The sequence below is a fragment of the Apus apus genome, chromosome 5, assembly GCF_020740795.1.
Source record: "Apus apus isolate bApuApu2 chromosome 5, bApuApu2.pri.cur, whole genome shotgun sequence".
Taxonomy (NCBI): Eukaryota; Metazoa; Chordata; class Aves; order Apodiformes; family Apodidae; genus Apus; species Apus apus.
The window spans coordinates 52,906,250-52,932,182 of record NC_067286.1 but is presented as its reverse complement, the minus strand read 5'-3'; the positions used below and the strand labels follow the sequence as shown (position 1 = coordinate 52,932,182).

Sequence of the window (25,933 nt, the reverse complement as noted above, 5' to 3'; positions counted from 1 at the left end):
CTCCCTCCCCTCCGTTAATTGCATTTTTGTTTTTAATCATCCGGTTTGGAAAACGCGTTTCCCTTTCTGTTGGTGGCTTCTTAATTTTTCCCCGTTTTTTTTTTTTTGTGTTTTGTTTTGTTTTGTTTTAGAAAAAGCTTCAACAACCTCACTCCCCTAAATCGCCCTGTGCAATTTCTCCTACTGCTTTTCTGTCTCAGTTGCGAGATGTGGGGTGTTGAAAGGAGATGTGCGGAAAATCTAGTTTGTTGCGCACGTCTGAATTTGTTTTAAGGGGTGAAACATTTCTTTTCTCGCTGCTGTTGCTGCTGGGGGTGCGTGTGTATGTGTGTGTGTGTGTGTGGAGAAGAGAGCCAGGTAGGTTTGTTCTTCTAATTTGATCTCCTTTTGTGATCGCTTTACTTGAAAGCAAATAACGAGGAAGGAGTGCATTAAAAGGTGCCGAGGAGCTGCGTGTACAATGGGTATAGTGGGGAAGAATGGAGGGCAGAACTGTACTCAGCTTCCCTCCCCCCTCTCTTGTATTTATCTGTCTTTCCATCCTGAGGAAGCTGGCGGAGAAATCAGGCTGCATACTGAACAGTGGCAGAAAAAAATGAAGGTATCCAGGGGAGGAGGAGGTGGGAGCTGGGGCGGGGGGGTAGGGGGGAGGCTGCGGCTGAGGTTGGGTTGGGGCTGGGGGAGCAGGAAACGCAGGCATTTCAGAGCACAGACGTTGACTCTTAGCTGCAGGCTTGCAGGAGGGGGCTTTTGCAATCCCTGCACTCCACGGGAAGGTGTTAGCAGCCAGGGAGACTGTCCTCTGCAAGAGGGAGTTTGGAAAGTAGCGGGTAATGGAATGGGAAAGCAAAACACTAAACATCAAAATAAAGCCAACCCCAAGCCATGCCCCCAAAGCTGGGATAAATTGTTACTATTTTCTGAAATCTTTCATTTATGTCATGTTTAGCTTGGGCTTTTCTTTCCCCACTATTTCTCCCTTTTTGGCATCTGTCAGGAAAGTTGCATTTCAGGATGGATTGGAGGTCTGTGCCAGGCAAGGAAAAGAGATTGGGAGAGAGATGGAGAGAGAGAGAGGGAGAAGGGTTTTCTGACATTACTCAGCTGAAGTTTATTTGGTTTCACGCTCTTGGTGTTCAGAGAAACGTTTACATCCTGAGTGTAGACAAACAAACACAAAAAGCAGAGAAGCTGCAATGTAGTTGTGCTCCAGAGTTGCAGCGTCTCATTAGCACAGTGGTCTTTAAGACTGAAAAACGGAGTGGCCTGTTTTCCTTGCCAGGCTCACCCAGGCAGCCTTGTAATGGATGCACAGGCAAGACAAAAAGAGGGGAAACAAGTGGATGCAGAGAAGAGTAGCTCTGGACCTTTCTTCAGTGTTGGTGGACAGAACAAAGTTGGTAGCTGAACTCCCTTAAATGGTTGGACAAAGCAGGAGAAGATTATGTAGAGAAGAGGAGGCTGAGCTGTTGAGCTGCTCTGTGCAAATAAATGTTACTTTGATTTGGTTAAAACTGCTGATTTTCCTGCTACAGTTTACATACATATATATATATATATATATATATATATATATATATATACTTGAGAAATCTGTTTTCAAACTAGTCCTGAATTTTGCATTTGAAGGAAATGTGAAAGGTAAGAGCATGTGAGTGAGGAGTTCACTGATAGCAGTTCTGCAGACAGGCGGCAAAACAAGACACTTCTGTAAGAGCTGCAGCAAAGATTGGGAGGGAAAGGCACAGTAAAATAATTCCAGGTAGAGAGCCAGGTTTTCCAAGGAGAGTCTTCACTACCTGGTCAACAAGTTCCCTAGGAAGAGCAGTAATTTCCTTTATCACTTTGTATTTGTATGTATTAATTAAAAATAATAAAAATTAAAAAGAAAACGTATGATTTTTTTGCATGTCAAAGTTTTGCAAATAGCTTCAAGGAGCTTCTCTTAAAATGCATTTAGGTTTAGTGCAATTAAGGTACTTTTTCCTGCAGAAAAAAACCCACATCAATGTAATCCACTCTAATACAAAGAGAATGTGATCTGTGACTGAAGAATTAGAGAGGAAATTATTGTTTTGGAGATGACTGACTTTTTCATAATACCTGCATAGTTGTGCACAGAAAAGCTTCATGTGCTTTTAGAAGAAGTTACATGTGTTGGCTTTAAATAGGACGGGAAAAAAATTAAGCTTCTGTGTTATCGACTTCAGGTTTGCCTTTCATTTGAATATATTTGTATTGGACTTAAAAGATAAAAAAAACAAAACAAAACAAAACAACCACTAGCAGGTTTCATAGTTTCTGGTCTTTTAAAATATTTTTAAAAACTGGTGCAGAGTAACTAGATTGTGGATCTAGGTTGTTCCATCCTTTTTGGTTGATATGCTCAGCGGCTTAAATAGATGTACAGTGGGTGAGAAAGCTGTATTTTTTTTGCTGGTCGGCAGACGCAGAGCATATTTTGTCAGACATTTAAATATTGAGAAATCGAAGTCTTCAAGATTTTACAACCTGGCTGCCTTTAATAGGAACAATTGGAGCCCTTGTCTTGTGCAAAATGTATGTTTCTCTGCAGAACAAAGGTTTATCTTGTGGCATATTTGACAATTATGACTTAGAGGAGATCTCATAGAAGTGGTACAAATTATTGGTATCAGTTACCGACTTCAGTTGACACCTCTTCAGCGGCTCTTGCCAGGGCTGAGCTTGCCACTGTCGAATCTTTCCTCTTGCAGAAATGCCTCGCACAAGACTCTCGCTTCTCTTCCACATTTCCTACCTGGGTTGCTTTGCGCTCTGTCTTGTTTGTTGATGGAAAAAATACGTTCCAAAATAAACTTTGCTGGCTTTTGCAGTTGCCTCGCCAGCCTGCCCTGTGCCCCCGGCTGCAAGTGGCGGGTGTTGGCGACTAGGGGGAGCTCGTAGCCCGCCTGATGGCCGGGCGGGCGCGGGATGCGCTGCCCGGGGAAGGAGCAGCCGCGGCTCAGGCAGCCGGCCCTGCTGCAAAATGTGTCCAGGGTAAAGTTGTAGTATTGATTTTCATGCGAAGATCTATATAGCTCTAGCTGAGAGGGGCCGCGAGCGAGACAAATCTATTTTTAGCGAAATCGCTCTGAGTAATTGACTCGGGCGGACAGGAGTTTTTAATTAAAATTAGTTTTTAACAACGCCTTTTATAGTCAGCATACAGTGTTTAAATTCTCAATCTATTGTTGTCAGATAGTGATCAAGGTAATGATACCTGCACATGAGCGAGTGTCTGTGTGTGTGTGATTGGGGGGAAATACGGGGATCTGTTTGTTTGTTCGAGTGGAGGTAAAAACACAAAGTGAGGAAGCTGGAGTTGTAGAAGGTGTGTACAGCAATAAAGCAGACGTACACGAACATAATTTGGCATTGATTACATGTCAGAAAGCCACATTCACCTCTGCTGAGAGTATTTGATATTGGATAGTTTACCATACTTTGATCCTCAGGTCCTTACAGCAAAAAATCTGAAGTTTGCAAATGAAAATAAGCATTTATTTATTTATTCTTTCTTTCTTAGAGAAATAAGCACAAAATCACATCTGTCATGTAGAAGTTGCTGCTGAGCAGCTCACAGGCTGCTCTGCTAGGCTTGTGCTGTTCTCTGCTGCAGTCAGCTTGTGCATTGTGGATGGACTTCAGCGGGATGCTTTCTTACCCAAACATTTAATTTCATGGTGTACACATGGGTAGCTTTGATCAGTGGATATTTATTTGACCCAGCCCGAGAAATTAATCAAGTTATGGTGTTGTTCACATGGCACAGGTGTCTTCTTAATTTTAGGGCGCAGTATGTGGATAGAGGTTTTCCCGTGACAGGAAAACGCACTTTATTCTGACCTGAAAGAGAAGTAAATTAGGTCAGACAAAAGATCAGGGCTGTCATCAGCTGTACAAAAAACCTTCACTCTTGGGTAGAGAGGGCCAGCAATTTATCTGATGATTCCTCTACTTCATTTAATGTTTGAATCAAGCTAGCTGGAAGCATATAGACAGCAGCCAGCTCGTTTGACAGACTGGTAAGCTGAAGAACACAGTGCCTGGGCCACTGCTGATGCTAGTGTTCCCCAGCAGTGGGGAAAACCTTCCCTTCTCCCCTCCCAAAACCACAGACTTCACAGAGTGTGAATTTCCTTCCATTCTGTGACTGTTAACTTTTATCAAGTAATGATCCCACTCTCCTCCTCCTTGTCTCCTCTGCCCACCCAGGGCCTGTGTGCTCCTTCCTCCTATTACCTGCTCTGACTTCCACCTGTCCCACTCCCCTGTGTTGAAATGTGGTGGAAAAGTCTCCCTGCAGAGACCTGCTACCCCAAAGTATCTTTATGCCTTCTTGCTGGAGCTTTTTGTTTGTTTGTTTGTTTGGGTTTTTTTTGTTTGTTTATTTGTTGCAGTTTGGTTTCTCTAGGGTTGAGCAGCAGTTTTCTGTTGAATTTGGTCTCCCCTTTGTAGCCTCTAGAGAAAGTGCATCAAAATGTAAACAGGGGCCGGGGGCTCCTGCCTGCTTTAAAGTTAGTGGTACCATAAAAGCGCTTGGTGAAGCATCAGCATTGGCTGTAGATGGATTTATATATATGTGTCTTTTTAATGAGGGAGGGAAAAGACATCAATAACCGCATGCATTGATAAATGCGTGATTCATTCAGCTGCTCTTACTACAGCACCTTCCTCTCTCGTGTTTATTTACTTTCTTAAAATGTATCTGCACACCGTTCCTCTGCACCCACGGTTACAGACTCAGAAGCAGCTGTGTGTTCAGCTCCTGAACATCAGTTAAATTTGCTCACTCTCTGCTCTCCCTCCCAAAAAGCTGTTGCCTGCTCCATACAGTAGATTCTTGCTGGAGCTTAAAGTAGTAGCTTCTTTTTTTTTTTTAATTTTTTTTTTTCCAAGGAATATCTAAAAAATGCCTAAAGGAGGCTGTTCAAAAACAAATTAAAGCAGAGGGACACACTTCATGCGTTGCAGGCACGCGCCAGTAGAAAGGAGTTAGAAGAATATCATCATTTTACTGGCAAAAGTGACACCAGATCGGGGATTTGATTAATGGTGCAGCATTCACAGGGACTTAGTTCTGTATTTTTGACATATGCAAGTCTTTTGTGTAGTTGCCTCAGTGCATTTTTTTTTTTTTTTTTTTTTTTCCCTGGAACAGCCGATAATTTGTGTGTGCTGGATATGCCCAAGGTACTTTCCAAAGACTGAGCACTAGGCAGCACAGTATAAAAAAAGAATCCAAAGTTAAGGGAAAGGAAAAAAAACACTGGTTTACTTAACTTTTTTATGAACCCTTTTACTAAGCCACTGGAAGAAGCCATAAATTTGCTCAATGTTGTAATGAATATGGTTCAATGAAAGTAAAAAAAAAACCTGCTTAAGAAAATTGTATATGAGCAACAGTGTGCCATACACAATTGAGAGACACAGTCTCTTTTGAGCCTGATATTTAAGAAAAGAACAGAGCTGTTGTGTGTTTAATACATGTTCAAAACTAATTACTTAATTTTGATCATGCCTTTTAAATCCTTGGATAAGAATCCGTGCTTCCAATATCCTTTTCTATGGCAGTTAAAAGCCTGTACCCAAGTACTGCTCATTCTCCTTTTGTGGCACCAAGCACTCCTTTCTCTCCGTTGTTGTTTAGTTTTAAATAAAACAAATGTATTCACTGGGGAACAAAGAATGCTGTTATATCACATCATCACATCCCATTTTATCTGTTCAGATTTACAGCTTCTGCAGTCTATAGAAGAGTCTGTGCATTTTACATTCTCAAAAGCAGTAAATATTTTTTATTAATATATAGTTTACTTGAGAGGAGACACACCACTCCCTTCTTTAACACTGTACATAGTTTCTGATGAAATAACATCTGACAAGGGTTGGAGATTTGTGCGGATCCTTGGATATTCTTGGCTTTTGTTCTGTTTGGCTCTCACGTGGTTATTGTGTCGTTGTCGTTTTCCTTCTTCGTTTCCTTAAACCCTGACGTGTTGCCCAGCTCTGTGGCAGTGCTTGGGGCTTACTCTGTCTCAGGTGTATACAGAGGGTTAAACTGCTTTCTGAGGGATTCGGGCTACTTCTACAAAAGGTGTCTGACCTAGCTGCCTTGCAGGAGAGAGACTCTTAAGTTGCAGCAGTGCGTGGGGCTTGCTAGGGCATCAGGCTGACACGGGTCATTTCCCCCTACACTCTCTCCACCGCTGGGTCCTGGTCCCCTGGCTGTGAGTACCCAGCAGGGGAGGCTCAGCGGTGGGTGCCGGCCTCCATCCCGCTGTAGCGGGCAGGTGTCGGTGGCCAGCCCGCGCCAGCCGCCGGTAGCGGGTGACGGGAGGGCAGCGGGTGCCTGCCCGGACGGCCGTGGCTCGGCCCCTGCGCGGGGCCAGGCGCGGTGCGGAGGAGTTTGGCCGCTGCTCCCGCCGCCTTTGTGCACTTTGCAGATGCCTGAGAGTTGCTCAGAAAGTGAAGCTGAGCTGCGGGCCCCAGTGTTTCTCGGGCTTCCTCAGAAGGTTGCCTCTTCTGGCCAACTCAGCTTCAGACTTCTATCTAGAAAAAATAAAATACTACAAACAGTCGTTTTCCAGTCCTCAGATAAATTAAAATTTGATGCTGGATAAGCGGTGGCTAGTACTGCTGAGTGTGATGCTGATAAGATATGTAGGTATAAGCTCAACTCTGCACCTTGCAGCTGCATGGAGCTGACGGGGAGGCTCTGGAAACAGGTTATTGATAAACTTTGACGGTGAGGAGCCGCGTCGCCCGCTCTGAGCAGTGTTAGTCTTTGTGCAGCGAGGATCCTGACACTGATCTCGGCGATAACCCAGCTAGAGAGCGTGTGATCTGAGCCATTTCCGTTAAGCATGTTGATGTTACAGTAAATGTGAGGTGGGTGTTGATTTGAAAGGACATAATTTTCAGGCCTGCTTTGGGCCAACACCCTGAAAAGTAAGCCACTTCTTTATGCTCGATCCTCAACCAGGCTGAGCCCTTTCTGGATGTGCCCTTTCTGGATGTGCCTTCAAGACAGCAGCGACTGCGTGCAGGGCATGGTGTGCTCGGTGCACTGTGGCACATCTGTGGGCAGCTACCCGTGCCTGGACACCAGGAGCGGTGACCCATGGCAGACTTTGGGCAGCCCTGGCCTGTCCCAGAGACAGGTGACTCCTGGGGTAGCCCGTGATGGGCATAAGGGTGGACGGTGGCTGTGGAGGGGTGCTGGGACAGGCAGGGCACCCAGCAGCACCCCTGTGGCAAAGGCACTGCCAGTGGTTGCCTTAACCACCCTGTTACCGATTTGTGCAGAAATTGACCGTGGAGGGGAGGTTTCACATGCAACACTTCGGCCTGACACCAAACCGTTCCCTCTTCCCCCTTTCTTTGCTTTCTTTTGATACAGCAGGATGGGAAAAATTAGGAAAAGAATAGGTTGGCAGTTTTTAGATCTCTTCTTACCTTGTTTCTGCAGTGCAATGAAAAGGCAAGATAATACTTTATGGCTGACTGGACCTAGCCTCACCCAAACCCTGAGAAAAAGCATCTACAGTTCTGTCCTTTGAGGCCTTGGAAACGATTTTTAGTAACACAGTCTTTTTCAGTATTAATGGGTACGATTTTGAGACATCTGACAGGCAGAAAGTAGTTAGCATGTGCATTTGCTTTAATACTGGGCATGAGAGTGTTGTTTGCATGGGGCACATATGCTCTAATGATGTCACCACGCTGAAGTAGAAGCACTGGTGGTTTTGTGACAGTGCCTTTTTGGAATTAAGGAGTTTGTCCACTGTATTTTGGCGTGGTAGGCAGCCAGAGAGGCTGGAGATGCTGCCTAGAGTCCAGCCAGCAAGTGCGATGTTTTTCAAAGTAAAGCAAAGGATTTAGATTGTCCAGTTGCATTAATTTCATGAAGCCATCGGATAACAACAGAGTCACTCACATTGCCGTAGACTGTGCACCCCGACTTGCTGTGCTCCCTTGACAGGCAATGCCAAAGCAGTCTTCCTTGGAGTAATCTCTGGGTGCAGGGAAAATGCTAGGCACACCTTAACACACCTGGAAGAACAAGGGCATGAGTCCTGGCTGGAAATAGCTTGTTTGCATTTTTTTCCTTTTCCCACGTAAGGGAGATGGTTTCCCTTCTCCTTTTTTGTGTGGCTTGGTTTCTCCTGATTAAAAAAAAATATAAATTCATTTTAAATAAATACTCATGAGGAAACACCCTCCTCCCCTGAAAACCCAGCTACCAACAAACAGCAATAAAACCACAGAGTTAAATTCAAATAATGTGAAGCGAGTCATTTGAAACCCACAGACACAAGTGGAGTTAGAAATTTAGATTGAGACTGGCCTAAATTGCCCCATTGGTATTAAAGGACTTCTTAAACAGCCTAAGATCTTGGCTGTTGTATTAACCAGGCATGACCCAATGTGTTATGGGCTGGACTTGCAGGCTTTTTTCTCTTTCCCTTTGTGGATTTTAAATCTCTCCTGTTATGTTACTTGAATGTAGGTTTTTAATAGCTTAATTGAGTTGTCAATAGAAATCCTTCTTTTTTAAATTTATTTTTTATTTTTTTAATTCTGAGTTAGAAAAAAATATATGTAAATTGACATGGATGAAATGCATTTAAAGATCTATTCAGTATTTTGTTTTTCATTCTTTTATGTCTGTTTTCCACTTCCCAAACAAGGGGATGTAATGTAGCTTCTGCATTGTTGGGTGTATGGCTGGTCTCATGCTTGATGATTTATTAAGCTCCAATAAGAAATAGAGTCAAGTAAAAAAACTCTTTTGATGGTTTGAAACCAAATAACTACTGATCACCAGGGCTCGGCGTATCAAGAAAACAAAAAGCTGATTTTTGATAATGTAATGACTGCCAAAATATGAAGGAATACCAGATGTTATTCTAAAAAAGTGCCATTGCGGAGTCCTTGGAAAGGGAAAGTGAGCACGGGTACGTGAACAGGCATACGTGGATTTAACTAATATTCTAATGAAGTGTAAAACTGAAAAGAAAGAATTTGCAACAGTTTAGCTGTTTAAACCTCCTTCATGTTTCCACAGACGCCTGGTCAGGACCCTTATCAAATGCAGCAGCAGTTTTCTATGATTTCTGAAGAGCACAATTCAAGTTGCAGGCAAAAAACCCATAATCCTCACATCAAAAAGATAACAAAGTTGAGATCTGTGCTTTTATTTTTATTTGTGTTATATATATATATAAATATATATATAAATGCCAAGATTCAGCCTTTATAATTTGAGAGACAGAATTTAATCTGAAGGCTTTACAGGAATGTTAGGGGAAACCAGTAACAAGGATTTTCCGTCTCTGCCACCTTTTCTCCTTACAACCCTTGGTTCAGTTCCTAGTTTTGTGTTGTCTTTTCCAGCTCTTTGTCCCATCTCCCACGTGCGTATCTGTGTGCCTGTGTATGCGTCTCTGTGTGCGGGTTGTTGGTGTTTTGTTTTTTTTAATATTTTGACACTCTGCTCCGTCTTAATAGGAATTCTTCCTAGAAATAGTCCACACATTTCTAAAGGACCCTCTTCGCAGTCCTTTTCTTTTGGCTCTAAGGTGATGTATATGTAATTGGTAATTAAAGGTGCAAGCTCTCTTCAATATAAACAATATTGCTCAATGTTAGATCATTAAAGGGAACCGCTGCACTAAATAATTACCTTTTGCGTCGTGACACACTGTTTGCAGGCATCTGCTCCTTTCCCAGCAGCCCCTGTTCAGGGCAGGGTTATGGTTGCATTTTCACTAAGGCAAGGAGGCATCTTTTCATTATATAAATTGGTGAATTATTAATGTACTTTTGTCTTCAAACTCCTTTCCAACTTAGATTAATGGGAAAAAGGTAATTACTGGTTTTCAGAATGAGTGTATATATTTGGAAAGCTTGGTGTGAGTTAGGAAACTGAAGCCTTCCTGTGACCACCTTCTGCTCCAGCAGGACGGTCCGTGCTCGGGCACTTCTCTGGGGTTCCCATCCTTTTCCTGCTGCTGCTGGTGCTGCTGTTGCTCTCTGCTGTGCTGTTAGTGAGTTCTGATGCAACTTGTAATACAGCTGGTAGACACTGATCAATTATTTATTCTGGAAGGCGAAAATGGGGATGATTCCTTTTCTAAACGGCCTTATTCATGGCTTAGCTATTTTTGTTGCCAGGGAATATATTTCACCTTCTACCTCTTGTAGCTTTCCTATGCAGTGTGGTTTTTTTGTTGTTTGGGTTTTTTTGTTTTGTTTTGTTTGGGGTTTTTTATTTGTGTTGTTGTTGGTTTGGTTTGTTTTGTTTTTTCTCTTTTGTTTTGTTTTGGTTTTGTTTTGGTTTGTTTTCCAATTTGGTGAAGAGTGGGACAAAACTCCTTTTGTTTTTGGCCAGAAGGAGAATCCAGTTCTGGATTATAATATCTGTTTATCTTAGTCCCACTTCAGTGAGGTATATTTATGTGCCTTGCTTTCCTCAGGAAATCCATAAGCAAACCGCTCAGGCTAACAGAGAACATTTTCCCTCCTATTCCTTTAATCCTGATTTGTTTAGAGGTCTCACTCACTGATTTACATACTGTTAGTTCCTCTGTTTTGTTCAGCCCAAATCCTATAGTCCCTGCAGAGGCAAAACAGCCTTAGGCAAAAGTCAGTGGAAATTTTGCCCAAGTAAAGACCAAGGTTTGTATGATTTGTCAGTTACATGGCAGAACAAGAAAAAACACACCAAAAAACCACGTTTTTCCCCAGCAATAGATTGTGATCTATAATTATTTTACAATGTAAGAATTATCTTCAAAATACCCATTAAAAACACACTGTGTTTTATTAATTGTGAAATCAGAAGTTACTTATTTCTTAGAAACTGATGCAGGTCACTCAGACATGCTTTCCCAGCCTGTGGGGGTAATGGTATGAAATCCATCAGGTCTGTGGTCAAGATTGAAACAAAAAATGTCTGTTAACCTATATAGCAACTGCAGGGACTTTTGAAATCAGGAAAACAGAGTGGAAGATTTTAGACTCAGCCAATATTCCAGTATGTTAAATAAGTACCTCATTCTCTTTCCCACTGTACACACTCTTGAAACCCCTTAACTTCTCATGAAATGGTATCCTGTTTGCCTTACTCTTGCAGAGAGTTTGCTGTAATTCGTGCTAATGGGTGGTCATTTAACCTTGCCCGTATCTTTGTAATGGGACAAAGTGGTACTAATTTTGTATGCCACACGGAGCCTGATCCTGCTTGTTTGGAGCACACAAGCACTTTTCCCCCCCTCTCTCAGAAACAGGAGGAGAGGTTTGGGTGCATAAGCTTTGCTGGATGGGGCCTTGGCCAGATGGCTGAGAGATGCGGTGGGAATTAAAAGGTGGGATAAAAAGAGAGGAACTATTTCAGAAAGTGACTCGGGGCTCAAATGTTTGCAAAATGGCTCTTTGCTAATATTCTTGCAGTGCTGGCAGCAGTGGGAAGGAGCTGTCAGCAAAGCTATGCCAGGTCAGCCTTTCCATTTTGTTTCAGGCAGGCTTGGTTGCAAAATATATTTAAATCATTCTGGGAGAGTGGAAAAGCTGAAAAAGAAAAGAAAGATCTAATCAGGCTTGGCTTCTTATGGGGTGGGTGAGGGGAGGATGGGCCTCTTGCGATGCATCCTTCAGAGTCTGTGAACATTCAAAGCAATCTCTTTCTCTTCTCCCCTTGTCCCTTTCCTCCCTCTTTCTCCTTGTCCATGTAAAGCAGAGGCTGACCATGTGGAACCGGCACTCGCCGACGAGGATGAGAGCCTGGCAATAGCAGAGCCAGGCGGCATCAGCATCGCCGCAGGCGGGACAGACCCCGACTTGTTAACCTGTGGACAGTGTCAGATGAACTTCCCGCTGGGAGACATCTTGGTTTTTATAGAGCACAAGAGAAAACAGTGCAATGGCACTGGTGGTGCCTGCTATGAAAAAAGCATGGATAAGAGCAGCCCTCCCCCCTCCTCACGCGCCGAGCTCAGGAAAGTGTCAGAGCCAGTGGAAATCGGGATCCAAGTCACACCCGATGAAGAAGACCGTCTTCTCACGCCTACAAAAGGAATTTGCCCCAAGCAGGAGAACATTGCAGGTACAGCATGTTTTACACTCAATCAACTGCCTAGGTAATCTTTTAACAAGAGCCCTCTAGAAAGTGCCATGAAAGAGACGCTGCACTAACAGATCTTTATAGGAGCCATTTGTCTGGGGGATCCTCATGGTTGCAGGGCTCAGCAGGGCTGTCCACCCCATGTTTAATTCAGTGTAGCTATCTGTGTAGGGTCCCCTCCTAGAGAGAGGGGACTCTGGATCACCCAGGAGATCCCAGTGGCAGCCTGTACACATTGAAAAATGCAGAAGGTTGGGGTCAGAAATTATTTCACGAGTGTTTGTAAGCAGGTAGCAATGATGGAGGGATAGGCGTCTTTGGTAAGATGCTTGATTCAGTCCAGTTCAGACACACTTTGTAATACGTAGACCCAATGGGAAGGAGAAAACCCTGACCTCACTGAAGACAGTGCTAAAACCCCTCTTCCTACCAACTGCAGTGGAAAGAGGATTTGGTTGCCAGGGCAAAGCACAGGTTCATTAAGTCCTTGCTTGTTCCTCCTGCTGGGGTAGATATCAGCTGCCTGGTTGGCATTGGCGCCTGTGCTGCCTGTCCTGGCTGCAGATGGCTGGAATTGAGTGGGTGACACCTCCATTTCCATGCACACCCCAAATGGGCCTTTGGAAAGAGAACACAAGAGCATAGGCTGGCCCGGGTGAGCAAACTGCAGGCATTTCTTTTTCTAAAAATCTTGGACATGGTGCAGTTAATGTTTACTGCCTGGCTGAGCGATGGGCAGGCAGGTGATGGCATCAGCTGGGTGAGCTGCTGTGCAGCGGCTTCTGCAGCACACCCGGCGCGGGGCCGCTTCCGTTGGGCAGGGCGTTTCTCCCCTCCACAGCTGTGTGTTCCTCTGCTGTGGTGAAAGGAAGGCTCTGCTCCCTGCCAATGAGTGGGGTTCTATGTTACATAGCAGGATATCCCCTCAAAAAGGTTTTTTTTTTGTTAAAATCAACTGTATCCCATACAGAAGACCAGTGGCAATTTGTCTTTGCTGCCACTATCAATTTCTGTAGGAATTGTCCGACAGGATTAGATCTGATTGTCCAGGATCCTGCCTGTAGTAGAGATGTTCCTATGAGGGGATCCTGAGAAGACTTGTGATGGGCTCCTGTCTTCACAATTGAAGCTTAAGAGATTCCCACTTTTAGGACTGGAGGTCTCTGAGTCAGTCCGCAGCATCTCTTGACAGGCTTGGCCATCATGTAAATGAGAATGTGGGCTTTGAACTGCTGCAGTCTTCAGATCTCCAGATGACCTGCCTCTTCGGAGAGGGCATATGCCACCCATTGACTACCTTGTTCCTTCTAGGAGTTGTTTTTGAATGCAGTCACCATCTAGGCATGGGGCAGCGGGTAGCTTTGGGGACACTAGCAGTGGCAGCCTGTGCCATTTTTGTAAGCAACTCTACTGTAAGATGTGACCGCATCCCTTCTTCATCCTTTTCTAGCTTTTCTCATCTTTTTCCAGCTTTCCCCATCCTTTTGCAGTTTTGAATGCATTTCTTGGCAGAGATTGCTACCTCATGATGTAGCAGTTTTGAGGGCTAGATTTCTTTCCAATTTGGTAGGAGCAGAAGAGAAGTATTCAGGACTTTCTCCCCGAGTCTACTGAAGGCCTGGTGCTGAGCACTCTCAATAGCTATTGATTGCTTTGCAAGTTGGTGGCACTCAGGCCCTTGTAGAGGGTGCCCAGTGCTTAGTAAAGTTGGTCTAGGACACTTGGTAGTTCAGATCTCATCTCTTACTATCTGTGCCCCAGTTCAGTCCACAGACAAATACGTCAGTGGCTTTACCCAGAATAGAGGGTCCTGTCCCACCCCAGCTTCTGGAGTTCAGCATCAATATTACTTAACACTTTCACCATGCAAAAAATCTGCTGGGGGAAGGAGTGAGGGGATGTTCACATGTGGGAAAGGCATAAAAAAATTTAAAAGCCAATCTGGGGCACCTAATCTCTTTGCGACTAAACTGAGTATCAAATGAAAATACGTAGAAAAGATTTTGAATTGAGAAAAATAAAAGGGTTTATAATTTGATTGGCATTTTCTCAGCAGTGCACGGAGATAGGGACATCCACTAAATAGTGCAGTAATAATGCTTTCTCAATTAGAAGCCCAGCTCCAAGATAAAAAGGTGCAGTGTCCTTCCATATTTTTTTTTAATAGCAGCGGATAGTTTTCAATAGTAGGATAAAAGCCTCACATTACAGCCATGGAGGGTAGCCATGAAAAACCCACAGAAGTCATTCACTGGAAAGGCTTTAGTGGGATATACCAAACCCCTTATTTATATTTCAATAGAAAGGCTTTCTGCATTAGCCAAGAAAATCAGAATCTGCATTTAACATTAAAGGTATTTCCCAGTGAGCGGCTGTAGAGCATTGTTGTTAGATTTGTTAAAAAAAGAGACTAAATACGATTTCATAAAAGGGAAACTTAATCTCTAAGGCAGCTTTCTCCCACCCTGCCACCCCCTCCCTCTATTTTTTTATTTTTTTGGTAATAATGCAACAGCCTACAGTATTTTTACTTTATATGTGACGAAAGATATTCTTAGCCTTTCTGTACTGCGACAGGAAGAATGAATTTCTTTATTCCACCAAGAAATATGTAAAATAATCCCTTAGAAGTATGGGGAGATATGTTTGTTCAAAGCATTTAAAATGTTATTTTAATCAAAGGCACAAAACACTCTACATGCTGTGTCAGCTAAAGGAGACCATTACATTTTAACAGAAAATCATGCTCTTTTTCCCTCTCTTAGCTAGCCCCCACCTTTGAAACTAACTTTTTTTTTTTATTAAATAAAAAGGCGGAAAAGATTAAAGAATAAAAAAACTTCAGTGGCTCAAATATATAAAGTAATTTAATATGGTGGAAGCATTAATTATTTTAGCTTAATTGAATTCTGAGGACTGCAGTAGTTGCATTTTTGTAGACAAGCTCTGTTTATTATTTCTTTGTGTAGATTAACAGTAAAGGAAACATAGATAACTTTCAGTTATTTATTGTAAAATAAATGTGTCAATTCATGTGTAAAGCAAGCTGTTCAAAGATAATTGAGTCTTTATATTTGAAGAGGGAAACCAGAAATCACCCACTCGCCACTCCGACTCCCTGAAATATGCTGCCACTGCTGCTGCCCTCAAATAAGTTTCACCTCTTCTCCTTGATCTTGTTATATTTTTAGACCTTCTTCTTTGGTTGAAATTATTTGTACGGCCTTCTGCATCAAACCTTACAGTTTGCCATGGCTGAGTGTAGTCAGGGTATGTCAAGCATCAAGCTTGGCTCTGCCGTTGCACCTCTCTTCCCTCTGGGTGTGAGGATGTTGGGATGCAGCTCTGTGCATTCTGATGCAGGGTGCTCCAGAATCCTGGGGTTTTCTCCTGCCTTTTTAAATTTCTTTTTGCTTTTCTTTCTTTCTTTCTTTCTTTCTTTCTTTCTTTCTTTCTTTCTTTCTTTCTTTCTTTCTTTCTTTCTTTCTTTCTTTCTTTCTTTCTTTCTTTCTTTCTTTCTTTCTTTCTTTCTTTCTTTCTTTCTTTCTTTCTTTCTTTCTTTCTTTCCTTCCTTGCTTGCTTTGCTTGCTTTGCTTTCTCTGGTCATTGAATGTCTCTTGATCACAGTGGACCTTGGGCCACTTCAAGGGAGGCAAGTAGAGCTCAGGAGTCTGCAAGAATTTGCATGCACACAACACAAATCTCCAACTGACATTTCTAGGTATCAGTAGAGACAAAGGCAACTTCATGTCTGTAATGAGCTTTTAAAGACCTTCTGATAATGAAGTCTGTCATCTTTTCCTGACTTGTAACTTGTAAATCAAGTATGTTCAAGGCACTTTAATTTAGTTAACACTGTAAGGTGCTTGGTAGCCTGTTAGCTGGCACTGGGAGGACATGACTTGCTGAGGAGAAGTCTGCCCTGTAAAGTGGTGTTTTCTTTCAAATTGGCTGACCTGTTTGAAAATCAGTTCTGCCTCTTGTGCAGCAAGTGTGATAGTATCAAACAGATGTACCAGACTGTCTTACAGCAAAACAGCCAGGCCAATGAGTCGGCTGGGAGTTATCAGTCACTGCTTCTTTCACTCACTGCAGGCAGGTATTTTTTGAAAAAAATAGGCCATTGTTGTATTTTATACCTCTTTTTATCTTTCATATTTATCAGATCTTGTGCATAACCAGGTGACCTGTCCTGGCTGAAGAAGGCTTTGGGTATGTGGATCCTGCTGTCCTGTGACTGCTGGTATCTTCTGTCCTCCTCATGAGCACTGCTGGGCACTAGGCTGTTTGTTAGCAGGGCTCTCTGAAATGATCCAGATTAAAGAAAAAGTGCCTGTTGGCTTGTTTTAACACTGGATGATTTCAGAGAACCCCAGCAGAGAGGAGGGAACCTTAATGGGGCAGCCACCACATGGACCAGACCTTCTCCAGCTTCCCTGTCCGGTCTGCATACCGTCACAGGCAGATAACCACAGAGGCAGCAGAGATTCATTAAGACTGCGTAGTTAATTTCCTCAAAGACAGTGCTAGGAAAAAGGGAGGCAGTTGATTGGAATTCCTCGCTCATCTCATCCCGGCCACCAGTGCCGGGCTCCATACATTATGTACTTGATCGGCATAGTGAAAAAAGGCTCCCTGTCAGAGGCAGGATTTAACTGCAACCCCTGCTCCATGAATGTTCATTTCAGGCTTTTGAATGGTAAAACTGCCAGTGAGAGAAACTAAATAACTTGCATGTGCTGGAAGCCAGAGATAAACACTGCCGCAGGTTGCCATGAAATAGGCTATTTGATATATTTAGAATTGTTATTTTTCTCCAAATTAAGATTAGTTAAATCCATGTGTGTTGTGTGAGTGATTGTTAACTCAATGGCATGGATTATCCTTTTTTCAAATCATGACAGCTAATTATTATTGCTGTCTACCCTGAGACATTCACTTACAATGTACCATTATGGACCTACACACCCGTATTAACTGTCGGACTCAGCCACCGTGATGCCTTCACACGAGGGGAGGAAAATGCCAGCTGAAACACCCCAAGGCTGGTGGCGGTGATCTTGGGTAGGTTGGGAAGAGGTGTCCTGAGCAGTGCCGAGCCAGCACAGGGCATGGGACACAGCCTCTTCCCGAGGCTGCCGTGGCAGCGGGTCCTGCTGTCAGCACCTCTCCAGGGCAGTGGGTCTTGCAGGAGCAACTTGTCAAAGCCAGGCCAGGAAAAACACTGTATGAGAAAGAAGAGGCTTCCAGAAGTGTGTGGTAACAGCGCCTGAGAAACTGCGATTGTAGCTGCAATGCTTTTTTGCGAGGCTTTTCCAGGCTTGTTTCTTCCTTCGTGTCTGCCAGGCTTTTCCTGAGAGCAAAGGAGTTAGCTGGCCTTCTACTCTGCAGCTTCACCAGGTATTTAGCAACATGTTTTGCTAATTGGTGTTGCTCAGCAGTATGGGGGGGGGACGACACACAGAATGTGTCAACCACTGCTCCCCTCGGAGCAGGGTTAACGAGTGAGCCTCCTGCCCCTGGGGACTTCAGCCGAGGTCGTGGGGAGAAAAACAAGTCGTGTGATCTCACCCAGGGCCCTGCTGTGCTCGGGCAGGGAGGGGGGCACGTCAGGGGAACCTGGCTCTCCACCGGGGACAGGGCACCCCCAGCCCATGGGAGGGGCCCCGCAGCAGCAGCTGCCCTTCCCTGGCTCACTGCGGCTTCAAGTTTTAAGGCTGCTGGTGAAGCCAGATGAAGGGTCTCCAGGAGTTGTGATCCCTTCTTTAGAGGATCCTTAGGGGACCCGGTGCGGAGGCGGTCCTGTGGCGGCTTGGTAGGCTCCCATCCTCAGCGTGCAACCCCCGTCCCGCTCTCCCGGCTGGCAGTGAGGGACTGGGATGTGGCCGCTTGGCTCTTGCCTCCCGCCAGGGCAGCGGTAGGCACCCTGATAATCCCCTCAAAGAGTTAAAGGTGAGGAACCTGCCGATTACGAAACCCTTTCTTCCCCTTGCTTGAACTCCACCGCACCCATGTGGCGCGGCTCCAGCCCCCTCTGCTCAGCCCCGGCCCGGGGCCACCGACCGCCCTCTCCCCGCCGCCCTCAGAGCTTGCCCTCAGCCGTGTCCTGCGCCGGGCCGGCCCCGCTGGGCACTGAGGCTGTCCCGGCATCCCCCAGACTCAAGTGTGAAGTTAATCACGAATTTTAAGATCAGACACACACACAAAAAATAACCCAACAAACAGCAGACCACCTCTGAGGAATATTATGCCCTCGATTTTCCCTATGGGTTTTTGTCTTTTTTGTTTTGTTCCTTTCACCATCCTGTTTTTGAAAATTATTTTCTGCACTCTGTGTGTGGTTAGCTGGATTCCCATGGGGCCAAGATGGTAGGTGCTGGTGCTGGATTGCCATTGGGGCATCGGGGTCACCCCACTCACCCTGCTTTAATCTGGGTAACTCCCCTGAAACCAGCAGTGCTACGCTGGATGGATGGGGTGGTGCAAGCGGGGACCTGCCCCCAAACACCCAGAGAGCTCGCTGCTGTTATTTTCTCTCTCTCTAGTCTCTTTTAGTTACAGTCATCTTTGGTTTTACATGTGACAATGCTAGGTAAAACCTTTTTGACAGAAGTGCCATTTTGCAGGCTGATGAGAGGGGATTTAAGAAGTTCATTCAGTACACGTGGCCGGAGTTTTCTTGCTCCAGGGTGGTTTTGTATCAGGAATCACTCTGTAAGAGCAAAACTTGCTTGTTTGCACCAGTTTGGCACTGCCGTTACCCTCTTTTAATTCAATGGGAGGACTCTGGACTTACTCAGAGGTAGAGCCCAGTGAAAATGTCACCCGGCAAAGTGTTTTTTTGCCTTTAATTTCAGCCCTCTTGTGAAATTACTTGGGCCATAGGTGGGAGACCAGAAACCATGTGTGTATCTCTTATTAGCATGGAAAGATTAGTAGATATTTTAGACACCGCTAATGGTAAATAATGAAAAGGCTCTGGTCAGCCAGTCATTACTCATTTTTCTTTACAGTTCTGTGAGCAACTGTTAGGATCAAAGTCAAAGTAGTGGCCAATCATCCTATAGACTGCTTTGGCATTTGTGTGGATGTGACTAATAGCAATAGGCTTGTACTCAGTGGCGTATTGACTGCAAAACAGGAGTTTATGTGTGTACACAGGCAGATTCTGCACTGGGATGTAGCCGAAGGAAAGCTGGTTGCATGGAAGTACTATAAAGCAGAAACGCTCCCTCTAGATAGAAAAAGTCGATGTTCCTGTGATGCAGTGAATAAATATGCCAAGGCACAGAAATGGTTCCTTTGCTTCAGCAGGACAGAAGTGCTGCTATAGCATGAGGCTGCCTCCCTTCATGTCTTTTCCATAGATTGTTTTTCTTCCTCAGACCGTGTTTGAACTGTGCTGCCTACACACAGTGACCAAATCGGCTGTGACATAAAGGTTGAACCTTTCTAGGGTTTTTTGGAGACTGGAACATTTTTCTATCATAACTGGAGAAAAAAAAAAACCCTGTGAAGTAATCATACTTTTTTGTACAAGAAAGGCTTGTATTTCTGTGTCATGTCACATAACTTCAAAGGGCATAGATTTGGGGTTGAGTTTCAGCGCTGGCTTCTGTGGCCGAGTGGGAAGATGGGAGCCCGGAGGGTGAGAAATAGAGGAGAGAAGACAGGTACAGAAATAAGCTGTATTTCTCAGCAGACAAGCCTGGAAGCCCAGAGAAAGTGGGTAGCTCTCAGCTTGGGAAGCACACATGCACTCGCTCACTCCAGCGAGAGCATCCTTTTCAGCATGGTTCCTTCTCCCTCTTCTCTCCCACCCTCCAAATGGTAATTGGTGGGCTGTGCAGTATAAATGTTATTAAAGAAAAAAAAAAGAAAAAGAAAAAGTGGGTGGGTGGGGTATCTAGGGATTTGGTGTCTAAACTCAGGAGTTAAGCCGGAAATCCCAGAGATGTAATGAAAACAAAACGGACTTTTCACTTGCGCTGTGGCATTCTGGCAGTGAGAATGCTTTTGTGAGCCAATGTTTTCATTGTAGGTTTTCTCCAGAGAAGTAGTGGAAACGAATCGTTAACCCCTTAACAGGAACAAATGCGGTTGCTGCAGCAGGGAGAGGAGACCTGTTTTGGCTCCTAGTTGCCATGCTGGAGAGCTTGGGGGTGTGTGTATGTTTGTGTGTAGTGGGGAAGGTGGGGTAGACACCGCTTGTAAGGAGTTTAATAATCTTAATGGCAGATGTGAAGTGGTTACTTCGCGGTTGTTGTTTTTTCCTCTTTGCATGTGTGCCCCTGCAGAAAGATTCTAGCGTGATCAGCACAAACCACTGTTAAGCCCAACAGCTCTTAAACTTGCTCTTTCTTCTGGCATTTAGTAGTATATTTCTTGAGTGAGAAAAGGAGGACCCTGCTCGCTGGTCCCTCAGCAGGGTCATAAAAGCTGCAGATGGAAAAGACCTACCAAGTAGCAGATCCCAGTTTTCATGGAAAGTGGAAGTACAGGACGTGTGTCTGTCGCAGGCATGTTACACATACAGCTTTAAACGTCCACCAGCCTTGGACAGGGTTCAGCTTTACTGTAGTGAGCCCCTTCATTAAAAAACAAGGGAGTTTGGGGAGGAAGGGAGGTGGGAGTGATTAATCTAATTTACCTTAACAGCCACTTTTGGTGAAGAGATTGTGTATCCCTGTCCTCCACGTTCTGATTAGGCTGCATTTTATTTCGATGTTTTATTTCACCTTTTGATCATGGCTGGCACTTATGATATTTCTCTCTCCACTCTCTCATTAGGGTATTTTATCTGCACATATCCTTGCAAGCAATATAGAGCATCAGCCCCCTGCTTTAGCTAAAGAGAATCTCATCTACCCTTCAGCATCTCAGAAGAGCAATTAAAATCATTATACACCTTCATCCAGCTGCCTTAGATCCTCTGGTCCAGCCCTTGCATGCAGGTTGTGGAACTCTCAGTGCTGTGCAGACTTTGGATGTAATTGCATAGCTGCTGCAAGGGGCTGTGTCTCTGCAGCTGACCTTGCTCAGCATGTCTGGCCTCTGAATAGATGTTTGCCTTCTTTCTTCCTACTTTGACAGCTCCCCCCCTCCTCACTCCAGCCCCTCACTCTGCCCCAGCCCACTTCTTGTCTGCTCATGCCAGGAAAGCACCCGTGGTGGCAAGGTATTTGTGGCTGCAACTGCCTTGGCAATGAGCAGAGGCTGAGGAGAGCATCAGTTCTTCTGCACTCCCCTGTTTGAAGAGGGGAAAAATAAAAAAAGAAAGAGATGCTGCTGAATAAATGATGGTTCAACATATTTTTTATACCACGCTGCTTTCGTAATGGTCATTTAAACAAGGTGGAGTGGTGGGGGAGGAGAGAACAAAATGAGACTGCAGACAGGGTTTAGACAGCCCTCTTCTTATTTTAAGGCATTTATTATTTTCAGAGTGAAACCTGTAGCCAGCTAATGTAACTGTAAAAGTCTCTTTTGAATTACTGGCGAGGCGCTCTGAAGTATGCTATTGTAGCTGATGTACTTGAACACAGGCAAAACCCAGATTTGAGTTTAGCACCTACTTGTTTTATTTTCTTTAATAAACCAACTCCTGGCTCAATTTTTCCTTTCAATACCAGCTTTTCGTTTCCCGTTTTCTAGAGTGCCTTATTACTAGCTCATAAAAAGACTTGGAAACTGAAGGGAAGTTTCCCGAGCAAGAAAGATTTTTTTTCCCTTTCTTTCCTTTCTTTCTTTCTTTCTTTCTTTCTTTCTTTCTTTCTTTCTTTCTTTCTTTCTTTCTTTCTTTCTTTCTTTCTTTCTTTCTTTCTTTCTTTCTTTCTTTCTTTCTTTCTTTCTTTCTTTCTTTCTTTCTTTCTTTCTTTCTTTCTTTCTTTCTTTCTTTCTTTCTTTCTTTCTTTCTTTCTTTCTTTCTTTCTTTCTTTCTTTCTTTCTTTCTTTCTTTCTTTCTTTCTTTCTTTCTTTCTTTCTTTCTTTCTTTCTTTCTTTCTTTCTTTCTTTCTTTCTTTCTTTCTTTCTTTCTTTCTTTCTTTCTTTCTTTCTTTCTTTCTTCTTTCCCCTATGGCTTGGCCTGGAGCCAACCTGTCTTTCAACAAGTAGAGAGCCATTCCAAGTTGAAATTTATAGAGCAGAGTCCAGGTTCAAGGGCTGAAGCCCGCCAACAGCTCGAGCCTCTTTGTTACTGATTAATTCTGCAAGCGGTTCAGCTGGTTTGCTCACTTCTGCCGGCTCTTCAGAGCACTGCAGCGCTCCTTCCGAGCCGGCTGTCGCTGCTTCTCCCTTCCCTGCTTTTACCCCTCACTTTACAGCATCCCCCCACCCCCAATTCATTTTAACCCCATGCAATCCAATCTGCACCGAGTTCGCTCTACAGTAAAATTATAAAAAAAATCCTTTCCCTCGTCTTCTTTTATTTCCTCCCTATTGTTTTTTTCTTTTCCCTTCAGCTAATTTTAAACGTCTGGAGCTTCCCATTTCACTTCAGCTCGTATTAACGACTGCTTCTTGGCATCATTTGGAACCTAAGTTCCAGGTTTTAATTAGTTTACTCAAACACATGCTGCAGCGGGGCAAAATAGTTTCTTTCAGCTTTACCTGCAAAGGATGTTTCCCTACTCAGCGAGGGGGTTTCCCTCACAGAGGGATTTGAAAGGCAGAAGTTTTCAAGTGGTCTCAATATGGGGCCCCACAAGAGTGAGTGTGGGAGGTGAGGGGGAGAAAGAGCAGGAAGAAAAAAGGAGACAAAAAACCCCAATGAGTATGGGAAAGTACCTCAAAATGAGGATGGTCCCAGTCCTGCAACAAACTGGATATCAGAGCATAACCTTATTGACGTCAGTGGGGTTTTGCCATTGGCTTTAGTGAAGGCAGGATTTCATCGTTTGCCTGCACCAAACTGTAGTTATGCCAACAGTCCTCATACAGTCAGCAGGATTACTGAAAGTGCAGAACGTTAAGCATGTCTGTAAGTGTTGGCAGGATTAAGATCTATGCTGGTATTTTCAGACCAAGTGAAATGCATGTGGGAGGTTTTTGAAGAAGAAAGTGCATGGGAGTTTTAAAAAAAGGAGAATATAGCCAAGGCTGCCATTTTTAAGTGCCTTGGGGAAAAACCTAGGTTGCTATTAAAAATATCACAGGACTAATGTGTTACTAATTGTGACACAATTAACTTCGTAAAAGTATTCGATTGTGAGTCCCAAGAAAATAAAAAGGTGGGGATGTATAGCTAGAAATTCAGGCCGGTGTTTCAGTTTAAACATGTCTTTTTTTATTAGCTAGAAATAAAAGCAAGCCTACAGGTCCTTTTGCACCATGCATCTTGGTTACTCTGCTCCTAGAAGTCTAATTTTGAGTAAGTTATTTAAAGAATTAAAGACAACAACAAAGAAAAGAAGCTCACATCCAGTAGCTGTCTGAGACTCCTATCTGTGGCTTTACCACAAAGCTCTTAAATTCTTGTTTAAACGTTTCTCCAGAGCTGTTACTTTGGAAATAAAAATGTATGCTGTTTGTCTATAGCAGATTAAAAGTTTACCTTTAACGTGACAGCTTTTCAAATCTAGTGTCGGAAACATGCCTCTATTTTATGGTATTATGAAACAGGTCTGGAGCAGAAACAATGTCTTTGACTAAGAGAGAATGAGATAGAATTTGTGGGTTTCTTTCTTTAATGGTTTATAACCAGAAACCTTTTCTATGTCTGTCTCTGAAACTTTTGTGCATACAAGTGGCTGGCACATGTAAACCACACTTTGAAATTTAACATTTAACCTTAAAAAAACTTAAGACTTCAGCAAAATGGAATTTATTTATTTATTTATTTAGTGTATGGACAGCTCTTTGTAATGATCTGGCAGAGGAATCTAAAGTTGTGTTTGTTGCTTTTTGTTGTTGTTGTTGTTTTGTTTTGTTGTTGTTGTTTTTTTCCTCCAAAACATTCTTAATTTCAGCAGTAGAAAACTGAAGCATACCCGAGCTCTGAGAAGGCTCTCTCACATCTGCCTCTGCCTATGTGCTCATTCCCTGGGGTCCCATTTATAACAATCTAACAAGATAGAATCTGCCTTTGAGTATCAGTAAATATGGCTAAAGATCACAAAACTGTACTCATAATTGTTCAAGACTAAAAGGCAGAATACAGTGTTTGATTAATGTTTATGGTACACGGCCTTGCAGAAAGAAGTTAAAACAGTAATCACAAAACCCCCCTAAAAAAACCCATGAGCCCACATTCTAGCCCCCTTAGAGTCTACCGAAGGATGCTGTCCTCACTGTGCAAAGTTCATAATTTAAGATTATGGAGTTTATTTTTTATTTTGAAGTTGATCAAGGATACCTGATCAGAGCTGTTTCTTTAATGAGATGCACAAGGTAGTTTTCGGTTAGCAGTGCTAGCACACAGGAATGAAAGACATTTTGCTGGCCACTGTAAGCACCCATCCCTCAGGTCAGGGTTTTTTTGATGGTGCATTATCTTGGATTGGCCTCATCCTTACTGTGTCTGCTGTGTGGATGAGGAAAAACACTTTGAATCCTCAATGCTCCCTACCTGACAATTAAGTTTCATTCGAAATATTTAAGCAGGGGAAGGTTATGGATGTAGCAGTGTCTCAGAGACCCCTATCAAAGGCTCCTGCTTGTGTTGGAAAGACTGAGGAGCTGGACTGATGAGGTCTCCAATGGTCCTGGAGCCTTGCTGATGCTCAGGCTAGCGTTTGTGCCAGGTGACTGGCTGCTTGCATCAGGCATTACCTGGGTGGGGTGGTGCACTGCAGGCTGGGTTGGCCTCACTCCCTCCCACTGGAAGCTTGGCAACTCCTATTGCCTTCCCTGTTGGGAGACTTCCCTGCTGTCTGGAAAGGTTTATTTTTTAGAGTGATAGTGGGTGGAGAATGCAATACAGATGGATCTGTTTCTCTTTCATTAGCTCTTTTAAGATGCTTGTTTAAATGTGTTCACTTTGCTTTTCAAATGGTAAATGTCAGTGTTTCAAATACCAGTTAACAAAAATAAATGAATTAAAAAAATAAGTCTTTGAAAAAGCCGAGGCCAGGACTTCGTTAAAATGCTGGTCTAGAAATGGCAAAGGTGACTGGACATACACAAAGAGGGGAAGCTGTGGGGAAGAGTGGGTGCTGGTTTGCATTCATGGCAGGTCCCTCTGGGGGGAGCATGTCCTAGGGGGGGTGAGCCCAGTGGGGTGAGAGCTGAGGTCAGCAAGTGGAGCTGGGTGCTGGCAAGGGTGCCTGGGGGATGTGCTGAGCCTGTGACTGTGACTTTTGCCGTGAAAAATGCATGCTTTGGGGAACAGGGTAGGGGAACGGAGAGAAAACATGAAGAGGCAGATGTGCATATGCTCCAGCAGAGTTTGTCTCTTACTGAGGAAACTGGCCTTCGGGGTGAGACACTGACAGGGATGTGCAGAGCACTGTGCTAGCATAAATACCACCCTAGTGTGCCATCATGGAAGAACCTTGGCTCTTCCAAAATCACGCTTGAATACGTCTGTTTCCACCCTCCTGTCTGTACACTTCTCCAAGCCCTGGCTGTGTCATGGCAGTGCTGAGCAGAGCCTAAACCCCATGCTCCTTAGCCCTCCTCTGGGGGAGATCTGTGTGGTTTGATGGGTAAAGCGCAGGAGACCATCAACCCTTTCTCCAACCCTGCAATCCCACCTTTGTTCCTTGGAGTGGAGCAAGTCCATGAGTTGCTGTCAGTTTTAACTCTCCCATGTCTTTGCCAGCGCTAGCTTTAAACCACCCACAGGAG

At 44.0% G+C, this 25,933-nt stretch overlaps 1 protein-coding gene across 2 annotated transcripts in view; it reads left to right on the top strand.

The window, feature by feature from the left end:
• BCL11B (BCL11 transcription factor B) overlaps nucleotides 1-25,933 on the top strand; it is a 96,147-nt gene that overhangs the window by 2,207 nt on the left and 68,007 nt on the right. The window contains exon 2 of one of the 2 annotated variants that reach the window (XM_051622107.1): nucleotides 11,765-12,130. In XM_051622107.1, coding sequence (XP_051478067.1) covers nucleotides 11,765-12,130 — 366 coding nt within the window. Of the gene's footprint in view, nucleotides 1-11,761; nucleotides 12,131-25,933 lie in introns of both variants that reach the window. The other variant, XM_051622106.1, reaches the window with a different exon arrangement.